This window comes from Limulus polyphemus, unplaced genomic scaffold, assembly GCF_000517525.1.
Source record: "Limulus polyphemus unplaced genomic scaffold, Limulus_polyphemus-2.1.2 Scaffold302, whole genome shotgun sequence".
Classification (NCBI taxonomy): Eukaryota; Metazoa; Arthropoda; class Merostomata; order Xiphosura; family Limulidae; genus Limulus; species Limulus polyphemus.
The window spans coordinates 135943-155731 of NW_013665912.1; the positions used below are offsets into that span (position 1 = coordinate 135943).

The 19789-nt window shown below is 28.5% G+C and overlaps 1 protein-coding gene across 1 annotated transcript in view; it reads right to left on the reverse strand.

The window, feature by feature from the left end:
* Positions 1-19789, reverse strand: part of LOC106457193 (importin-9-like) — an 82635-nt gene that overhangs the window by 29783 nt on the left and 33063 nt on the right. The window contains exons 11-18 of the mRNA XM_022383041.1: positions 18764-18876; positions 17905-18044; positions 10977-11055; positions 10401-10481; positions 6969-7116; positions 4716-4794; positions 4466-4614; positions 873-1001 (exon numbers count right to left, since the gene is read on the reverse strand). Of these exons, the coding sequence (XP_022238749.1) occupies positions 873-1001; positions 4466-4614; positions 4716-4794; positions 6969-7116; positions 10401-10481; positions 10977-11055; positions 17905-18044; positions 18764-18876 (918 nt within the window). The remainder of the gene's footprint in view (positions 1-872; positions 1002-4465; positions 4615-4715; positions 4795-6968; positions 7117-10400; positions 10482-10976; positions 11056-17904; positions 18045-18763; positions 18877-19789) is intronic.

Here is a 19789-nt window from a genome sequence, read left to right on the forward strand (position 1 = left end):
TTCCCCTACTACTAGTTCATTAATTAACTACAATGAAACTTACGTTACTAGTAAAGTACACATTCCTGTTTGTAGAGTAAGTCATCATTTGGTCTTATAGATTACAATTGTGTTCCTTACAAAAGTTATTAGGGTGTTTGGATTTAATAACATTTATTCAAATTGCATTGTAGCGGCATAATATTATTGAGATCAATTATGAATGAATTAAGCAAGCATTAAAACTGAATGTACTGAAAAATACATTAGTCTGAAGTGCAAAGATATACGGTTTCAGTTGTTTCGTTTATGGCAAGCACAAAACTACATAATGGGTTATCTGCCCTGTGTACACCATTGGTATCAAGCCCACTATGGTATCAAAATAATTAAATTTGTATTAGATAGTTGAAAAGACTCTGGCAAATGCTTTAAGGTTCTTTAAACATTAATTGTTAAATGACACACTAACACTTAGTGAGCTACAGTAAAAAATCTTAAATTTCAAATGAACAAAAGGTAAAACCAAAAGTATACATGTCTGTCACTATAAAAGTATCTTAAAATTTCTTTTAATTTCCTTTTTTTCATTTATTTTTTCTTTCAAAAAATTAATTAAAGTATAAAAGCCACTTAATATATTTTTATCAATACCTGTCTTATATAGAACTTAAACTAATAAGTGAAAAAATCCTTCAAGCAACAAAGTAATTAAAAAACAATAAAACTAAAATAATGTAATAAAATAATATGATAAAAATAATTACAAATGAAATATACAATGACATGTTAATTTTACAAAAAACCACAACTGCAAACAAAATATGTGTTTACATACAATAATGAATAATACAAACCCAAAAATGAAAACACTTAAAGAACTTCATTTATACCTGAACTGTTGTATTGTCATCTGTATTAAGTATACAGCGAACAGCTGCAGGAAATGCTTGAGTGATTAGGGCTTCCAGCAATGGCTTGGAACTACTCCGAACAACAGTTTGTAGAACATCTAGTGACACCTGACAATAGAAATGTTTTGTAATATAAAATACAATTACATATCTGCAATAATCTTAGTGAATATTAAAAGAAAAACAAACAAACATGACAGCATTTCTGAACCTGTGATTAGCACAAATAATGCCAGAAAATAAACCTTATGCAACTGTAAACCACAGTATTACACACTCCAAACATTTTTAAAATTATTTTTAATTATTATATGACTTCAAGGGTTTACCTGATATTAAAAAAACCAAAAATAAAGCATACTATAACTATTTGTAAAATTATTTAAATTATATTTAACTATTATATGGTTTCAAAGGTATACCTGATATTAAAAAACAAGAATAAAGCACACTATATGAAACAGGATGATTAGAAAACAGTTACCCCTATTGTCTAATATTACAATTTTTTTTTGTAATGATATTTATTTAAGGCAAAACATTTTGCTAACATGTGAAATTATTTTATATGAAACATCACATATTTGTAACTATGAAACATTCATAATTTGAAATGCTAAAAATACATTTATACAACACATTTCCTCAAGCTGGTAAGGAATTTTTTTAACAATTAAAACTACCACAATTTTAAGTAAAAAATTATTTAAATCTGAAAAAATCTACATGCACATAATGAAAATACACATCATTGGACAAAACTGCCACAGTTGTTTAAATTTTGGTCTCCCACAGTGGTACTTCTCATTTAAAGAAATAAGTTAACTCCACATAATGAATGTGGGTAATTGAATTGGTTGGATGAAAGGTTAATGTAAGAACAAGTGCAGAAGAGAAGAAACACAACTAAAACTAAGTGCTATTTATTTCATATTCCACAATTGTATTACAATGTGAAACTAAAGTAAAATAAAAACAAACTTGAATTAAAACATAGCAATGCACGGTCAATATACATAAAAAGGAACCTACATAAAGTTGCACCATTTTAAAGCATATCTTAATCCTTTAAAAGCAAAAGCTAATCTCCCTTAATTAAAGTGCCAAAACTCCTCTCATAGTATACATTGTCTCTGTAGTTGACCATTCACAGATTTGACCACCAAAAACCAGAAGTATCTCTGTTCCATGCAACAGTTGTAAAGCAGTATTCTAAACAAGGTAAAGTACAATAAACCTAAAATACAGTAGACAGTTTGTATGATTGAATCATACTACAGAAAGTAACACCTCAGGCCAAACTTAGCATAACCCAACTTAGAACTTTAGAAAAATTGTAAAGTTTTCTAGATACAAAATATACACTATGGGAAAGTCAAACATGAAACATTTGCATACTATATCACAACCTTTAACATTTCATTCATTTCTAGCCAAAAATGGGAGAGCTGATGTCCATGTTTTCTGAGGATGCACAATTATACTAAAAAGAAACTAGAGATAATAGACATTTTATCATTAAAATGTATCACCTGAGGGGTTGGGTGGGAGGCATCAATACAGTGTAAACAGAGAAGAGAAAAAGAGGTATGTCAATGAATGTTACAACCTCCATAGAAAACATCAGATAAATCATTTTAGATTTTCCCACAAAGTGTAGGGATCATATTGTAAATATTATTTTTATGGAATGACTATTTCATTATAATTATGATACAATTGTTTTATAATGGTCAACCTAGAGAAATTTTAGTAATTAGGCTTTTGTAAAAGAAATATGAACAACATAGAAAAAAAACTATAAAGTGAAACTTCTGAATAATAAGAAACTAAAATAAAAATTTCCTAATATAGATACAAACATATAATTGAAAATTCAACAATACATGTATAAAAAACAAGTTTATTTATACTCTAAAAGAATGAGATATATTAATGAAATGAAACTCCTGTTCTTTTTTTACAAAAACATTATCACGTTCAAACCCAGTGACTATCAATGTATACTGGTGTGGCAAATTTTACAGACAACTTTTTTTACTTCATCTTCAGCAATATATTAACTAGTATATTACATTCCACCTTCTATTGTTATTAGAAACTTATTGCAATATTTACCAAAATATCCTTATGGAATGGGAAGGAATAACTAATTCAAAATGTTAAATGTACAAATACAATAATTTTAAAATTCATTTTTTAAAACATATATTGCACAGAATTTTATATTATATATTATCTGTTACAAAGTCGTGTTCATGAGTGTCAGAACTTAAAATATAAGTTCTTTTTGCCAATCGTCAAAATAAAGACTTTTAGTTATACTTTTTAATAGTATAAATATATACTATGTTGTTGTTGTTGGGCTTAGGACTCTTCTACATTAGGTGTCCGTGACTTTTTAGCGATAAATAAACAGCACGCACTTCACTTGTTTTCAAAACTATATATATATGTGTATATATATATATATATATGTATGTATGTATATTCGGAATAAGTTAAATGTATGTACAACAAATTCTTCAACACTATAGATATTACAGGCATATCATAAACACTATATATGTAGTTCTCTTCTTCTTGTCAAAAGTCCACATAGGCCTATTCAATTACTTTAGAATTTCAGTTGACAAGCCAAACTATCTTCTCTATTACTATCGCACAAGTATTCTGCATGTGATTCACTTACAATTGTGGCACAAGTTACCGTAATTGTTCGGTCTTCTTTCTTCTGAAGATCCTCTGTTCCTTTTGTCAAAGTGACTCAGGCTGATTCAATTACTTCAGAACCGCGCTTTGATGGAATAAATTATTTTTTTACCTCCGTTTCTACTGTTAGTCTTACTCTAACATATTAAACGTTAGGCCTATCACTTCGACAGTAGTTAATTTCACGCCCAACCTCTCCTTTTCTAACTTTACTTTCTTCTGTTATTTTCTGTCTGCTGTTTCCACTCATCTCACGCTATTTATATCTTTTTCACTTAATCGTCTTTCTGCCTTCTATATTCTCAACATCAGTGTATTGCACGTGACGTTCAATAGTCTCAACATCAATGAATTATTAACAAACTTCCACCAATTGTCTGCTTTTAACACTTATCATAACAAAAACTAAACAATGATAAATTATTCACTCACAAAAATAAATTAATATATAATATCTAAGCTAAACAGTCTTTTATATTATGACAATAAGCTTCACAAAATACATGAATAAAGCATCTGATCAATACAGGCTTTATTTTTCACTAAAAAATGACTTTAGTACAAAACAATTTTATGGGAAGATTTTCAATGAATCTTACATTTGTTTTGCCTAAAACTTTTCTGACAAATAGCATTAATAATTATAGGATTTATCTGAAGCTACATTACAATTTAGGTGTTATATGAACGAGTGTCATAAACTAAAAAGAAATAATTCCAACTTGTGATATATTCTTATATAAAATAAAATAATTTCAAAAAAATCTTAAAACATGAATGTTCTAATGCTTATAAGTAAACTACTGAGTCTGTATATTATATATTATTAACATACAGCTGAATAAGTAAAAACAACTCACAGCTTGTAAACCCATTGTTATCTTATCAGTTGGTGCATTTAATATAGAAACAATGGTAGGAAGTAATCTTTGCAGGACATTTCCTTGACAAGATGGAATGGTACATAGTTCTTTAAAAATTTCTTGAGACAAGGATACAAGCACTGGATCTAGAAATATGAAAAATAAAAATTCATAATGATAATAATAAAACCTTTCACCTGTTTAACTTCATAACTGAAAACAATAAAACTATACAACTTCTACTTACCACTACTATGTTTAAGAAATACTGCAATGGCAAGTGGAGAAACTTTTCCTTCCACAGTTGCTGTAAAATCCTTGTCAATCTGAAAAGGGTACAAATGTATCAAATTAATCGTAACGAGAAGCTCAATTGAAGTAAAAGTGTATAGCAGAAATGGCTGGTATGAGTATTATAAACTTTAATTAGAATAAAGTACAAGAACAATGTTTCGACCTTCTTAGGTTGAAATGTTGTTCTTGTACTTTATTTTAATTAAAGTTTTTAATGCCCATACAAGCCGTCTCTGCTATACAAATGTATCAAATGTTGTTTTATAGCATACAAAAGAGAACACTGATAAATTTATTTAGATCATTTATAAAACATAAGATTCTAGGGTTCACAAAAGTTTTAAGTAAACCTTTTCTTGCTAAATACAGAGTTTACATGTATTTCATACTTATGCATAGAAATGTTGTGAAACTCAAATGATTAACTTTTTTATGACAGCGTTCGGCAAGGTTATGAGTATTAAATAAAACATTTTAAACTTATGTCTGTCAGTCAAACAATGAGTTTTAATGAATAGAAAGGTGTTAAATATACAATTCAACCACCATTTATCAAGAAGAAAAAATATCTTGCAAGACTTTTCTTTGTAGCATGCCTTCAATATTAATTTATAATAAACCAGAGAGAGCTGGTGTCCAGAAGAAAAACTATAAATACTAAAAACTGCAAAATTGTTAAATTTTAGGAATCTACAAAACCTTAAATAGATGTTCAGAGTTACTGTGTGAAAAGTTAATAAAGTAAGATGTGCTTATAAAATAATTAAAAAGTACAGTTTTATGCTTTAAAGACTCCAAAAGAAGGGAATAAGTATTTGAGATTTTAGTCATTTTACTTTTTATTAATTAACCAAAAAACAAACACCGCCATAATGACTCTTAAGTCTCTAAAGCCAGAAACGAATCTGTCTAAAAATGACAAATAGCATTTATTTTTCATATTCTGTAGCTGACTAATAACAATTAATAATTATCTCTACTACATGTGTCAAGTTATAAAACAGTCCTACATTCTCAAGGTAAAGTAGGACACAATACAGCTATCCCAAAACACCATCATTTCCATGACTGGACCCTGCTACAAAAAAGAAACATCAAGGACTAAATTAGCACATGATGTCAACCAAATTTAGTATGTTCTGCATTAGAAATATAATTTTTTTTTACAATTTTGTGAATATTAAATGCATAACATGGTAGGGTGAGATACGAGGTATTTCAAAATCACGAGGGTAATTATATTAACTGATTTTCCTCTACTGAAGAAGTAAAAGCATGCTTATTTTATTTTAAGAATGAAACTATGCAAGTTTGATACACATTAGACATCACAAGTGTGTCAAAGAATGTTTGTTTCTTTCAAACATTTGCCCGAATTTACATATGGACTATCTGTGCTGGTCATCCCTAATTTTGAGATGATAAATTAGAGGGAAGACAACTAACCATGAGCACCCATCACCAACTCCCTACTCTAATTAAATAGAGATTGATTTTATTGTCATGCTTATAATGCACACATGGTAAGAGAACAAACTATGGACCTCTGGATTCACAGTCCAACACACTAACCCAATGCCACACCCAGCTCTTGCCAAAAGAATGTGTTACTTTTAATAGGATTAATGAAAAACCATAATCAGTATGCAAGAGATTGATTTTATTGTCATACTTATAATGTACACATGGTAAGAGAACAAACTATGGACCTCTGGATTCACAGTCCAACACACTAACCCAATGCCACACCCAGCTCTTGCCAAAAGAAGGTGTTGCTTTTAATAGGATTAATGAAGAACCATAATCAGTATGCAAGTTCAAGAACAGAAATTGTAGTAATAAATACAATTGGATGCAAATACTTTCAAGCAAAACCAAAAAATGCATTAGCAAAACATTTCTTTATAATTTGATTTAGAAATCTAAAATTATTTTGAAATTACATTATTCATTTTCTTACTCTAAGAGTTTCAATAACAATTGGACCAAGTTAGCTTGAAAACAATTTTATCATGGTAAAAGTATGAAAAAACTGGTTAGGGTACAAACATTAAAAATATTTCTTGTTGTAATGTTTTAGAATGTGGCTGTAAAATTTTATTTGTTAATTTGTATATTATTTTTACAAAGAAATAATTACATGTTTTCTATCTAAAGAAATTTAATGACTTTAATTTAATTTAATTTCATTACACACTATACTTACAGATAAAACAATCTGGATTGCTTCCATTGCTAATGTTAGTACTTCTGATGAAAACTGAGTTGCTAATGATAACAGACCTTCCATGATAGGGGCTAGATATGGTCCTATAACTGATGTTTGATTTGAAGTCTTCAAATGGTCACAAAACCTAATTTAAAATTGAGTGAATTAAAACATTTGTTTTTTTTTGTTATAAAATCTAGTCAGTATGATGTTCAGTTTCTCTTTGAGTATTTTAAAAACATCATCATATAGCATAATATAAATGAACATTTGGATATTTGTTTTTGTCATAAAAATGTATTTTGACTAGCAATTGCTATGTTTTAAATAGCATGTATGAATCAATGAGAAATACAAACTAAAAAAATATATATATTTAAATATACAAATAATGCTAATGACACTTCCAAAAGCATACAATATCATAATCATATTTTAATGGCTCTTACAAAATAGTTAATTTATTATTAAGAAAATACAATCACTAAAACACTTTTGAAAGTAGTTCTTTGTTGGGAAAAAGTTTAATATACCTTGTAGTTGTTTTAACACCAATAACTTTATCTCTTTCAAATAAGATCTGGATTTTGAAAAATACTGTATTTTAGAGACTTATTCCTCAAGAAGGTTTGATTCAAAATGTTCTGTGAAACAAACCAAAAGATATACTTTATGACTGAATGTTGGATTTAATACATGCCTTGCTTCACAAACATGCCTGTAGATATTAAATTCCAATTTAATAATGCTATTGTTATCAGCTGGGTTTAATGATGAATTATCCACATAAAAATAAAAGAAGCTTATCAATATTGCTAGTATGTACAGAGTTGTTCATTTTCATATATAATTCAATAAGAAAAAAAAAGATACAAATAATTTCATAAACATTATTTTGTATGCAAAAAAATTAAAGAAAATGATTTTCAAACATTAAAAGTAATAACCATGGAAACATAAATTTCACAAATCACAATAACCTAGTTGCAATAAAAATAATCCCCAAATTAAAATATTATGTCAAAGTGACATTATAAAGTAAACCATGAGGTTTTTAGCTTGATCTTAGTACTATATTTACTGTATTATAAGTTTCATTCACAATGACGTGACTAAGTCAAACATACTAGTCACATCACTGCATTGTTCACATTAGTGGTGAAATATGTTGGTACTAATACTTTAAATAAAGAATTTGTTTTTGTAACATACTAAGAAATTCTGATTAAATGTATTTTCATTGTAAACTTTATAACAAGTTACTAAAATATTGTAAAAAGGCCTTTATAAAATTTCTCCTGCATGTTCTAAAGGAAGGAAAGACATGAATTGTAAAGTAAGGAAGTTTTCTTAGTGATGAATGAACATTTAAAATAATTTTTAAATAAACATATGATATTTGCATATGAATTATATCTTTAATTACCAACTCAAAACATTATTGGTTATATTATACTTTGGAATGCCATGCATGATTTACTTTTGAGAATAAACCCAGTAATACATTATATGTAAAAAACAATAATTTCCATAGCTTAAATCTGTTTTTGTTTGATTCCATTGAAACAAACATGTTAATTAATAAAGCATTATATCAAGATTTTATTTTGAACTTAAATATATATACACACACACACCACTCACATTCTATATTAACTAAGAAAGGTCCTTTCATAGAAATGTCTTGCTTCAATTTAATGGTTTTTACAGAATAACAATGGGTCGGTCTAACTGCATGTCACGGTCTTTTAGAAAGTCATTTTCAAAATGTATTTAAACTACTTTTGTTTATTTTATACCAATTAGTATAGCATAAAATCAAAGCTAATAATCCATGTTTTAATAGTATACAAGTTTTAAGTTCTTAATTTTATAAGGCAATATTTAAATAAATCCTGAATTTCCCCTCGTTTGAGAAATGTGACATATTTCCTCTAAGCATCCTCTCTTCTCTATTTTATTCCCCACCCCTCCAATAAGTACGAAATTTAACGCAGTTACTCACTATAAAACTCTCATTGCTCAGACAAACTATAATTTTTATAGCCTTCAATTTTATTTGGTTACAGAGCCATCAAATAGAAAATTAGACTCCCCTTACCTCACCCACCAGTCACATCCTTTCTTACAGAATTTATTAATAGTTCTCTCTTACATTTAATTCTATATTATCTATAACCAATAGAAAGCCACGATTTTCATCTATCAAATGATGTATTATATTACGTTGTTTTCTGAACAGAGAATTGTCAATTGCTTAATTAGTACAAGTTTCATTCCTATGGATGAACTTGTAACGTTTTTTGTTGCGTAGTTAGAAAGCCAGAAAAATTGTGATAGTTAGGGGAAATTGTCTGCTTTTTGCATGTTATTATTCAATGTTCTTTGGTGCATTATCTAATTAAATAAAAATTATTTAGTGCATTACAACCATTAGTATAAAAAAGTATGGTTAAGCATCATTGACAGTCGACAGCAAAAAAAAAAGAAGACCTGGGTAAGTTCTATATTTCATGTTTATTCTATACTTATTTATTATACGAGTAACTAAAATGTAAAATTAAGGGTCTCTTTAGGTTAGTTAAGGTTAGATTAGGTAAAATAAATAATAATATCAATAAAATGTTTCACAAGGTACGCACACAAGCAGCTCAGACTCGGAGTAGCTCATGAGTCATGTACTTCGATAGCATAACGAGAGTTCCACATTCCCCAAGTGATTTACAATTTATAATGGCATGAATATTAGTAGTTAGTTGTTCAAGCGGCAATCACATAGAAATAAAACAATAAAATTTAAGCATAAATAGATGTATACTGTTATGAGTTTTAAACTGCTTAGGATAAACGAATGTAGTTTCATGTTACAATTTCAAGTCATTGTAGAAAAAAAAAACAGCAATTTTGATTATTGTTTTTTGGTGGTTACAGGATTGGTCAAATTGACTGACCCTGTATGGAGTTAAGATAGAGAAAATAACAGATAAAATATAAAGTTTTACTGAAAACAAACATTTGAAATGTATTTAAGAGGTTTTAGAGATTACACAAATGACCTTTTGGGGACGAAGAATATATTTTTAATCATAACATAAAAACCACATCGCACCTGGACTAGTAACGAAACAGACTCCATATATATTCACAAGCAAATCTTTAGTAAAAATACTTCATTAAAAAATCTGATTTTTTGTGTACAAAAGACTTGTGATGTTTACTAAAAGTCTACCACATTTTGTGAAGATACACATACTGCATTAAAAGTTATAGTATAAATACTTAACTTGTGCAAATGTTTATACAAACTTGTGTATTTTATACCAAGCCCATCACGAAAGGGTTAAAAGGGGTATAAAGATGAAACTCTAACAGATATATTTATTGTGAATGCAAACAAAAAGTATTTTTATTGTTAATTAAAAATCTCACCCCCACACAGCTCTCACAGCCGATACCCTGACACTAGAAGGCTGTGAAGCTTGAAGTCCACTGACTGTGACTTGAAGAAATCTAGGATTAAAAACAAGAAAAGAAATTAAATAATATTTTGGAACTAAAGAAATCTCTTGCTTCATAGCATCAATGGAAATAAAACAATATTTGAATAAAATGCATGGGCATGCTAAAACTGTCATATATAAATTGGGCAAATACTATCAATCCAAATTCAAGAAAAAAAAACAAAGTACCAGTTATGAATTTGAAAACAATGTTGGAACAGTTGTATAGATAAAACATGCAAAATAAAAAAAGACAGAAGATACACTTACAAATGACACCACCAATGTAGAATAATATATGCAAGACTAAACTCACAAGTACTAATTCAATGTATTAACTCTAATAAATACTTCTGTAGCTTAGGAAAGCAAACTAATTTCTCTTTTAAAGCTCCACTAAAAACAAAATACTACCACAAATACCTTCCTGAACTGTATTTTCTTTCAAAATAGCTATGATTTAAGTTTGATATTCACTGCTACATAACTAATAGCACAAGTTTACCTTTGAGTAAGATCAGGGGACATTGCTATAGGATACCTGCTTGCCGTCCAGAGGCATCTGCCTACTAAAAACGGTGACACTAATGAATGAAAAAATAAAATACAAATCTTTTATTTATTTTATATATACACACACACACACACACACACATATGTAAGTGTGTATGTATGTAATAACAAGTATCAACTGACATTATAAAGCCTACATTTACTACAATTACAAAAATTCAAGCTTATTTTTGTAAAAAACAGAACACAGTAAAGATCCCGAATGACAAGGCTTTCAAACATTTTCCAGTAAAAATAAAGCATATTACAGCTTCATTCAAAATTTTCATTTATACTGTAAACCTTAACCCTCATATGTTATTCTTAAATTATACGATATTTTGGCTTAGTTCAAAGAATACAGTCTCATTAAGCTGTATGGACATTTTCTTCAAAGTGCTGAGAACCTGAGACTTATGGTATTAATATGACAAAGCAAATATTTTATCAAATTTTATAAATATCAAAATAAACTACGCTATGATTATATTTATCTTGTAATGCTGGTAAATCTAATTTCTGTCATCATACATCAATAATTCAAAAGTATGAAAGAAATCCTGATACTAGAAATATCTGAAGGCAAACTATAAGGTATACACATGTGAAATACAGAAAGTTTTGGATTATTCATTACACATGGTCCCAGAATCTAGGATTACAAACTTGTGTAATTGAAAAATATCTATACAATTAATATTTAGTTGCCTTATGAAAACTTTATCATGTAAAAAACCATCCACCATGATATATTTTAACTTTTTTTGTTTGCTTGTATCTTTATATCTAGTTACCATAGTTATAATTCAATTAATTGTAGGTAGAGTTATTTTAATCATTTGTTTAACTTTCTATTGGTTGCCACTCAAAATCTTAACAATCAAGTCTAGGTCTAGACTCTAGAGCAATGGCGTGATATTTCACTCAAAATTTAGTTTTAGTTCACTGCAGATGTATGTTTAAAGCATATACTTCATAATGAAAATACAGAAGACAGCAGTGAAAATGCTCCTTGAAATGCAAGTGAAATACACAAAAATTTAAAAAGTAGTCATACCATGAAAAAATTATAAAAAATACATACTATACAAAGGAAATACTTCGAGTCAAATACAATCTATATTTTGTTTACAATAATTTCATAATGTAAAATCAACTGTATACTATCTAACTGATTAAGTGTACCAAAACATTAATAAAGCACTTATTTAAAAAGGAGATGCTATGCATTTGTCCCAGGTGCAACTAGTGAAACTATAAAAACCAACTTACCTACTCAATTAATGTATTATGAGTTGAAACTATTACACTAACATATGCATATGTTACACAAGATGTTATTTGAGTAGAAAGAAAAATACATTTTAAAAATTTTATTTATCAATTATATCATTGTAGTAGATACTCAAGATGAGATTATAGCCCCCACCCCATACATTCATCTATAAAGCTGTTGATTGATGTAGCATTTGGTTAAAACAACACACAGAAATGAGAACTGCTATATTAAATCTGTAATACTATTAGAATATGTCATATTAGCAAAAATATTCTTATTTGAAATAGACTTAAGTGAGTTTGTAAATGACAGTAAACTTTTATTCACCTTAAAAATACAGTGTTAAAAAAATGACAAAATGAATTAACATTGGCAGCATGGTACAATTACAGCTTAAATATAAAAACTGTATGATCTGAAACTGAAATTCAATATTATTAACTGACAATATAATGAGTAAAATTTGAATTATATTTTTACCAAGTGATATCCTGTTTTTAAACTTTGATATGTTATTCCTTAAATTATTTTTTATTTCAAACTTACACTTCTGAGAAGAAAACAAACTACTATTAAAACACCTATGATTTGAAATTATGAAAATAAAGGAAAAATTATTATAAACAGATGCAAGGTTAACTGGACTACCAGAACCATTTGGTCTTACAGTAATAAAGATTTTATACTACAAAAAATACCACACTTTCAAGTAAGTTCAAATATTATTTCAGACAATCATCATGAATTATTTTAATGAAAAAGAATGACTCTTTAGGTACAAAGAAAACTACTGAAATTAATTTCTAATAAACATTGCTTCTCAAACAAAATTTGCCATCAGCCTACAATGATCAATCAAGAAGGAGGTCATACTAAGAAATCAAGACAATGAAGTGGCCTTAAAAATGATGGAAAAGTGAACATATTATTAACAAAATTGTACATTACATATTAATATACAAAACTATTTTAATTTTTAAAATAAAAATTTCATTTAAGCATATACTTTCTGAATATTACCTTTAAATTACTGTTTGGTACCAAGACTTACAGGTGGCTGTTCTGATTCCAACTGTTTATTTGTTTATTGTTAACTCTTTCAGAACGGGCTTGGTTCTTAGGACCAACCTTGTAACTATTTTGTGCTTGTTATAGTTTTCATGCTATAACTTATATCAGTAAGCATATGTTATCGAAATTTGGCAGAATATCAGTAAACATTACAATGATTTCACATGCAAAATATCGAATTTTTTTATTAAGTCTTACGGTTTGTTAAGCAATAAGATTAAAATATGCATCATAAAACTTTCAAATTTCACATGCAAAATCTTTATAATGTCGAGATAGTTATCAAACATGTCTTAAGAAAAATGTTTTTATTCTATCTGTTATTTTCAGTAACAAATATATGTACAGGTTCAGTAGATTTGACCGATCTTCTAACTACCATAAAAAATTAGGAAATAAATACAAATTATGCCTCTTTCATTCTAGAATGACAACAAATTATAACACAAAAACATAAATGTTTAGACTAAATAGTGTAATTCTCATAACATTATACATTTATTATTTTTATTATATTGACCTTTCAGCCATGCCTGGCTAACAATAAGAAAAGTTACAATGACATGGCACACATACACTCATGTTACCATATCCAATAATATAACACTGACCTTTAGTCTTTACAAAGCGACCTGTCTTGGCCGTGTTTTAGTAGACTAGTATTTTGTAAAATACATTCACATTTCAATTATTATACATTATATACATATATAGATTATTACTATTTAAAAATAAGTTCTTAAACTTATTTTTCTTAAAACATAGAACAGTAAATGAAGAAGTAAAGCAAACAATTATCTCTTCTAGTTACAACCTTTGTACTCAGATGCTGTTTGATGTAGGGTGCTAAGCCTTTTAAAATTTCACACGTGGAGAATATTAAACGAAATAATTTTTTTAGGTTATATATATGTATATATACCAAAAAATCATAAATTACTATATAAATACCATAGAATTCCACTCTAATTTGTCAAGCTTAGTAACTAAGCTATATTTGGGTCTAAAAAATATGAAATGTCAAACACACTAAAGACACAACCTACCTCCTTGAAATCTTGATTCAAAAGAAAGAGATGGCATACTAACACATGAAAATGGGTGAGAAAGCCACTAGGGGGACATTCTGAGCTTTCGATTGGTTATTCACGTCATATATTGAAGTAAGTGTATATAAGGGACCCTTTCCAAAAATGGAAAGAGGTGAGCAGAGTCACTGTGTTTAATTCAGTACATGAGTGATATCTCAGCAAATATAAAAGATACAAGTTTGTTATTTTATATTCAAGCTTGTCAGTATCAATAATTTGAGTTTCTAATTCATACAAAACTATAGACTTAGAATTTTGACATCACAAACATCTAATCAGAACCAGTGCTGCATTGAACATACCACGTGACACACAAAAATCAATGTTTAACTGTGTTTTTTAAATATTTATTTTTAAATTAAGAAATTAAATAATATATAATACAAAAATTTGAATTATAATCTATAGTTTGATACCAAACTTAGTGACATATTCATGAAATAGTAGTTCAATACAATTTTGAATGCGAGTCAACAAACACGATGCCATGGCCTTTGACCCGTGACCTGTCTCGAGAGGGTTAAGCACAAAGCAACAAAATAGGCTTTCTGTGCTGTGCCCACCACAGCTATAAAAACCCAGTTTTTAGCATCATAAGTCTTATCACTAAGCCATTGGGGAGGCCAGTACCAACTGTAAAAACACTAAATATTTCATGCATAATTTTCAACAACAGAAGTTATCACAGTAATATGATTATACAAGAAAAGTTTAAAGTTTGCTTTGAAAAGCACATGGGGATCACCAGTATCAAACTCTATGAATAAAATGATATACATTTTGAAGCATGTATTTGGAGTCACAAAGTAAAATTTAAAGTGGACTTCAACACGTTCTGAATAGATAAGAGTTAGATTTTAGTTTAAGCATAGATGTAGATGTTACATCTTAAAAGTTTTAAGTTACTGATTAAACATATGAATGGGATTAAATATAATTCTACAGCTGAACATATGATTAGAGTACAGTAGTATAGATTAACATGTTTTAACATTGAATGTTATAGGCCATATTTATGCAAATTTTTTAATACATAATAAATAAGAGGCACTATAACTTTTAGGTTTAAATTTGTCTGTAAAAGTCTTGTTACTTTTCAGCCACATCCTTTGTATCCTCATTTTTGATGTGTCCTTGCTACTTTTTTGAACTTTCAGCTATGGACTGTTGCTATATGCCTTTTCTCAGTTTTTTGTGTAATGTTTAACTGTATGCTGTCCTACTCTTAATATCCTGCTTATAGTTGAGAATAGTCAAGTTGTTAAAATACAGAGTTCAATTTGCATTCTTGTCTGTGTGGTCAAGGGGATTTTAAAGTACTTTTACATTCAAGAAAGCAGTGAATAATTTAACAACTTAAAAATAAAAATGAAAGTTCCACAAAGAGTCTGAAATTCTGAATTTAATAGCCAATAAACACAAGGAAAATACTGAAAGAGAATCTTGAGAGTTACTTTTAAGGTTTGCTATAACTAATTATGAACACATACTGTTTTCTGAATATTTCTGACTGTGTGAATGATGCAAGATCAGCATGTAGTAAGGATGAAAATATTACAAGAACAGATATAGCACGAATATGGTTACTTTAACTTTTAGTCATATATAATTCAGCTGTACAGAGAGATACAACAGTTATACACCAATATTTCTGAGTTCTGTTCTTACTATCGTTTTTCTAAGTCATATTTGCATTTTACTATATCTTTTTCTTTTGTGGCAGTAATTGGTTGGGATGTCATGAATCCTGCATGAATATATGGACGTGATCCTTTTGTGTGGAAATTCTGGACTGAGTTAGTAGTGGTTGGGAAATTGTTGTCTCACACAAGTGAAGGTCATATACTTAACTGGCTTTACAAAAACTAGTTTTGCAACTGATTATAAATGCTGTAAAATATTTATCTTTCACTTCTTTACATTTTTATGGAGTGGGCATATATCAAAAACTTGAAGTTTGTCACAAGTACAAATGACCTGGAAAATTTTAGGGTGAAAATCACAAGTCTCCAAATGCTACAGAACATGAGCCATAAACTGAGTAGAAAGATATAATTGTATTTTCTTATCAATGGCACAAATTTCAAGCAGTTCTAAAGCAGGACTTGCCAATTTTTAGCCACTGATGAATTATTAATTAAGAGAAATTTGAATCTTACTAAATAAATAGTTGAAAGCAAAGTCAGGTACAAGTGAGAGAGGTACAATCAAATACAATATTTTTCTTCTTTGTTCTGAATTAATGGCTAAAAAAGCTCAAAATTATATATATCATAGTCTGGCCTATTATCTTGTTTATTTCTTCTTCTGTCATGTTTTTAAAGATAACTCATGTCTTTGATGCATTAAGAAAAAGGGGTTAGGATTCACAGTTACAGCAACTGAAGGTATAATAACTTGGTCCAATCAGAAAGTGGATAATGTTATTTAATAAGAACACCTAGCTACTGTGACTCATAGTCCCAAGTTCTCTTTTATCAAATTTAGGAAAGTTAATATGTGGGCCTCCTATGGCAGCATTGTGTTGGATTGACAGAAACAGAGATAAAAGCATGACTGACTTTTCCATTTTTTTTCACAGACTCTGGACACTCTCAATAAAAACACTGATTTTAAGTCAAAATTATTTGTTGTCAGTATAAATGTTTAAACAGTCTAGGTTATATAATGTTCTCTAAACCCGATGTCAGACATGCTGATTTCTATCAACTACATATACTTCTGCCTATTTAAATCCCATCTCTTATCCGACATCAAGACACTTTTCGTTGAACATGGCTTAAATGAGAAGAAGATATCCAGATCTGGCCAACTATAGAAAGAAAGCGGGACATTACAAGTTTAATAGCAGAGTTCTTATTTTAAAAATAAAGCAACTAAAAAAAAAGAATCAGCTTACCCTGATTTTGAAGCTAATGTGAGGTAGCAAACCACAAATTACATATCTATCCTCTAATTATATCAGCTTAAAGTTAAACAATACTTGATTACTAGCATTCCAAAGTCAACATGGATACCTATAATACCAATTTTAATCTAATAAAACAAATATTTTCATCAATATTTGTTTCAGTATATATACACACACACACAACACTTGTATTAGCCCCCTCTAACCACAAAATGGCAATAAAAGAATTCTGAGCATGAAAAGTTAATCCATATAGCCTATGAGTTCTGCTAGAAGCCCATCCTTAATTAATCAGTGAAGTGAAGTGAATACAAATTCACAGTACTTGAAACATGGTAGCTCAGTTAAATGAATTACAAGGTTGAATCCTGTCCAATCTCAGTTTTAATTCTTCAGAAAAATTCCTAAATATCTGACCCACTGATAAACAAGTAATTACTTAAGCTATAAAAATACAAAACTATTCTGTTAGAAAAAAAAAACTTACTCAATATAAATACCATGGTAGAAATTTTACAAATATACAAACCTGATGAACTGAGGTCTACTAAGACCACAGATTGGAGGAATTCAACAAGATTAAACTGTAATTGGTTATTCTGAATCTGTTCTAAAATTAGATCTTTTACACTTCCTAGGGCAACCATACATGACTCGTGAAGTTTCCACCTACATAAAAAATGGAATGGGTATATCTTATTCCAAAAAAACTCTAAAATTATATCAAACATAATATTAAGAAATAACATGCATACAGTTCATAAATCAATATCTTTAGAGAACTACAAGAAAAGCACAACAAAATAATTCAACTTTCATATAGTTTAATTCACTTCTTGTTTCAACAAACAAATGCTGTCAATTGTGATGCTACAACACAAACATTTCTTTTTTCTTATTCTTTGAAAAACAGCAAGATATTTAGTAATTTTTTTGTCTCAAAACCTTAAAAACATGGATGTGCGTGTGTAATTTCTAAAAACTCCATGATACAAGAAAAAAACAGTACTTTTAATTTTTTTGTTTTTAAACCTATTGAGAAAATTTCAGTGTACAATTTCTATTATAGATTTCAAGTTGTCATGATACATTTCAATAATTTTCACAAACTATGTTTATTTATTAATTAATGTTGAGTTGTAATACATGATATATTTTTCTACATATCTGAATAACTTCATTCATAAATAACACTTAACTGTGCAGAGCTGACTGTCCAAAAGAAATATGAAAAAATGTTTTTTCAATTATGTTTTAACAAACATTCTTTTTGCAAAATTATGTTTAACTGTACTTTTTTTTTTATTAACACATCAACTTAAGTCTGCCAGAAATAAACTACCAAAACACTTATAGAGTTTAATGAAATGAGACATAAGTACCCTTACCAGTATGGATTTCCACTATTTTTACTAACTTCAGCTTCCTGCAAGTGCTTAGTTACAGCATTGCACAACCCAACAGCACTTTCTGACTCAAACTCTTGGCACAGAGACTGAAATAAGTTTCAAACACTTAAAACTAGCTGCTAACTTTTAATATTGTGTTAAGAAATAATTAAAACCTTGTTAAAAATAGCTTTTAATTATTGCACTCTTCATAAAAATTTCCTCACATAATCATAAATATGGTTTTATATTTTAATCTCATCACTCAAGTTTAATTAGTAATTCATGAATTAGACTGATGCATAAATTTAAAGGGTTACATAACTTTTTAAAACAAAGGTACTACATCAATACTCTTTTGGCTGAAATTACCTGTATTATTATCCAAATTTCAAATTTTAGTATTATACATTATTGAATTTCATAATTTAAAAGTAATTATTAAAAAAACACAGTTAAACATCAATTTTTGTGTGTCACGTGGTATGTTGAATGCAGCACTGGTTCAAATTAGATGTTTGTGATGTGAAAATACTAAGTCTATAGTTTCATACAAATTAGGAACTAAAATTACCGATAATGACAAGCTAGAATATAAAATAAGAACCTCATATCTTTTATATTTGCTAAGATATCGCTCATGTACTGAATTAAACACAGTAGCCCCTCACCCACCTCTTTCCATTTTTGGAAATGCTCCCTTATATACACTTAAATCTACATACGACAAGAATAACCAATTGGAAGCTCAGAATGTCCCCTAGTGGCTTTGTCAGCCATTTTAATTGTTAAGATGCCATCTCATTCTTTCAAACAAAGAATTCAAGGAGGTAGGTTGTGTCTTTAGTATGGTCGAAATTTATATTTTCTTAAAGCCAAATACAGCTTAGTTGACAAATTATAGTGTAATTCTATGGTATCAATATAGTAATTTATGATTTTTTGGTTATTCATTTGTATATATAAAACCTAAAAAAGTTATTTCATTTCACATCCTCCGCATGCAAAATTTTATAAGGCTTATCT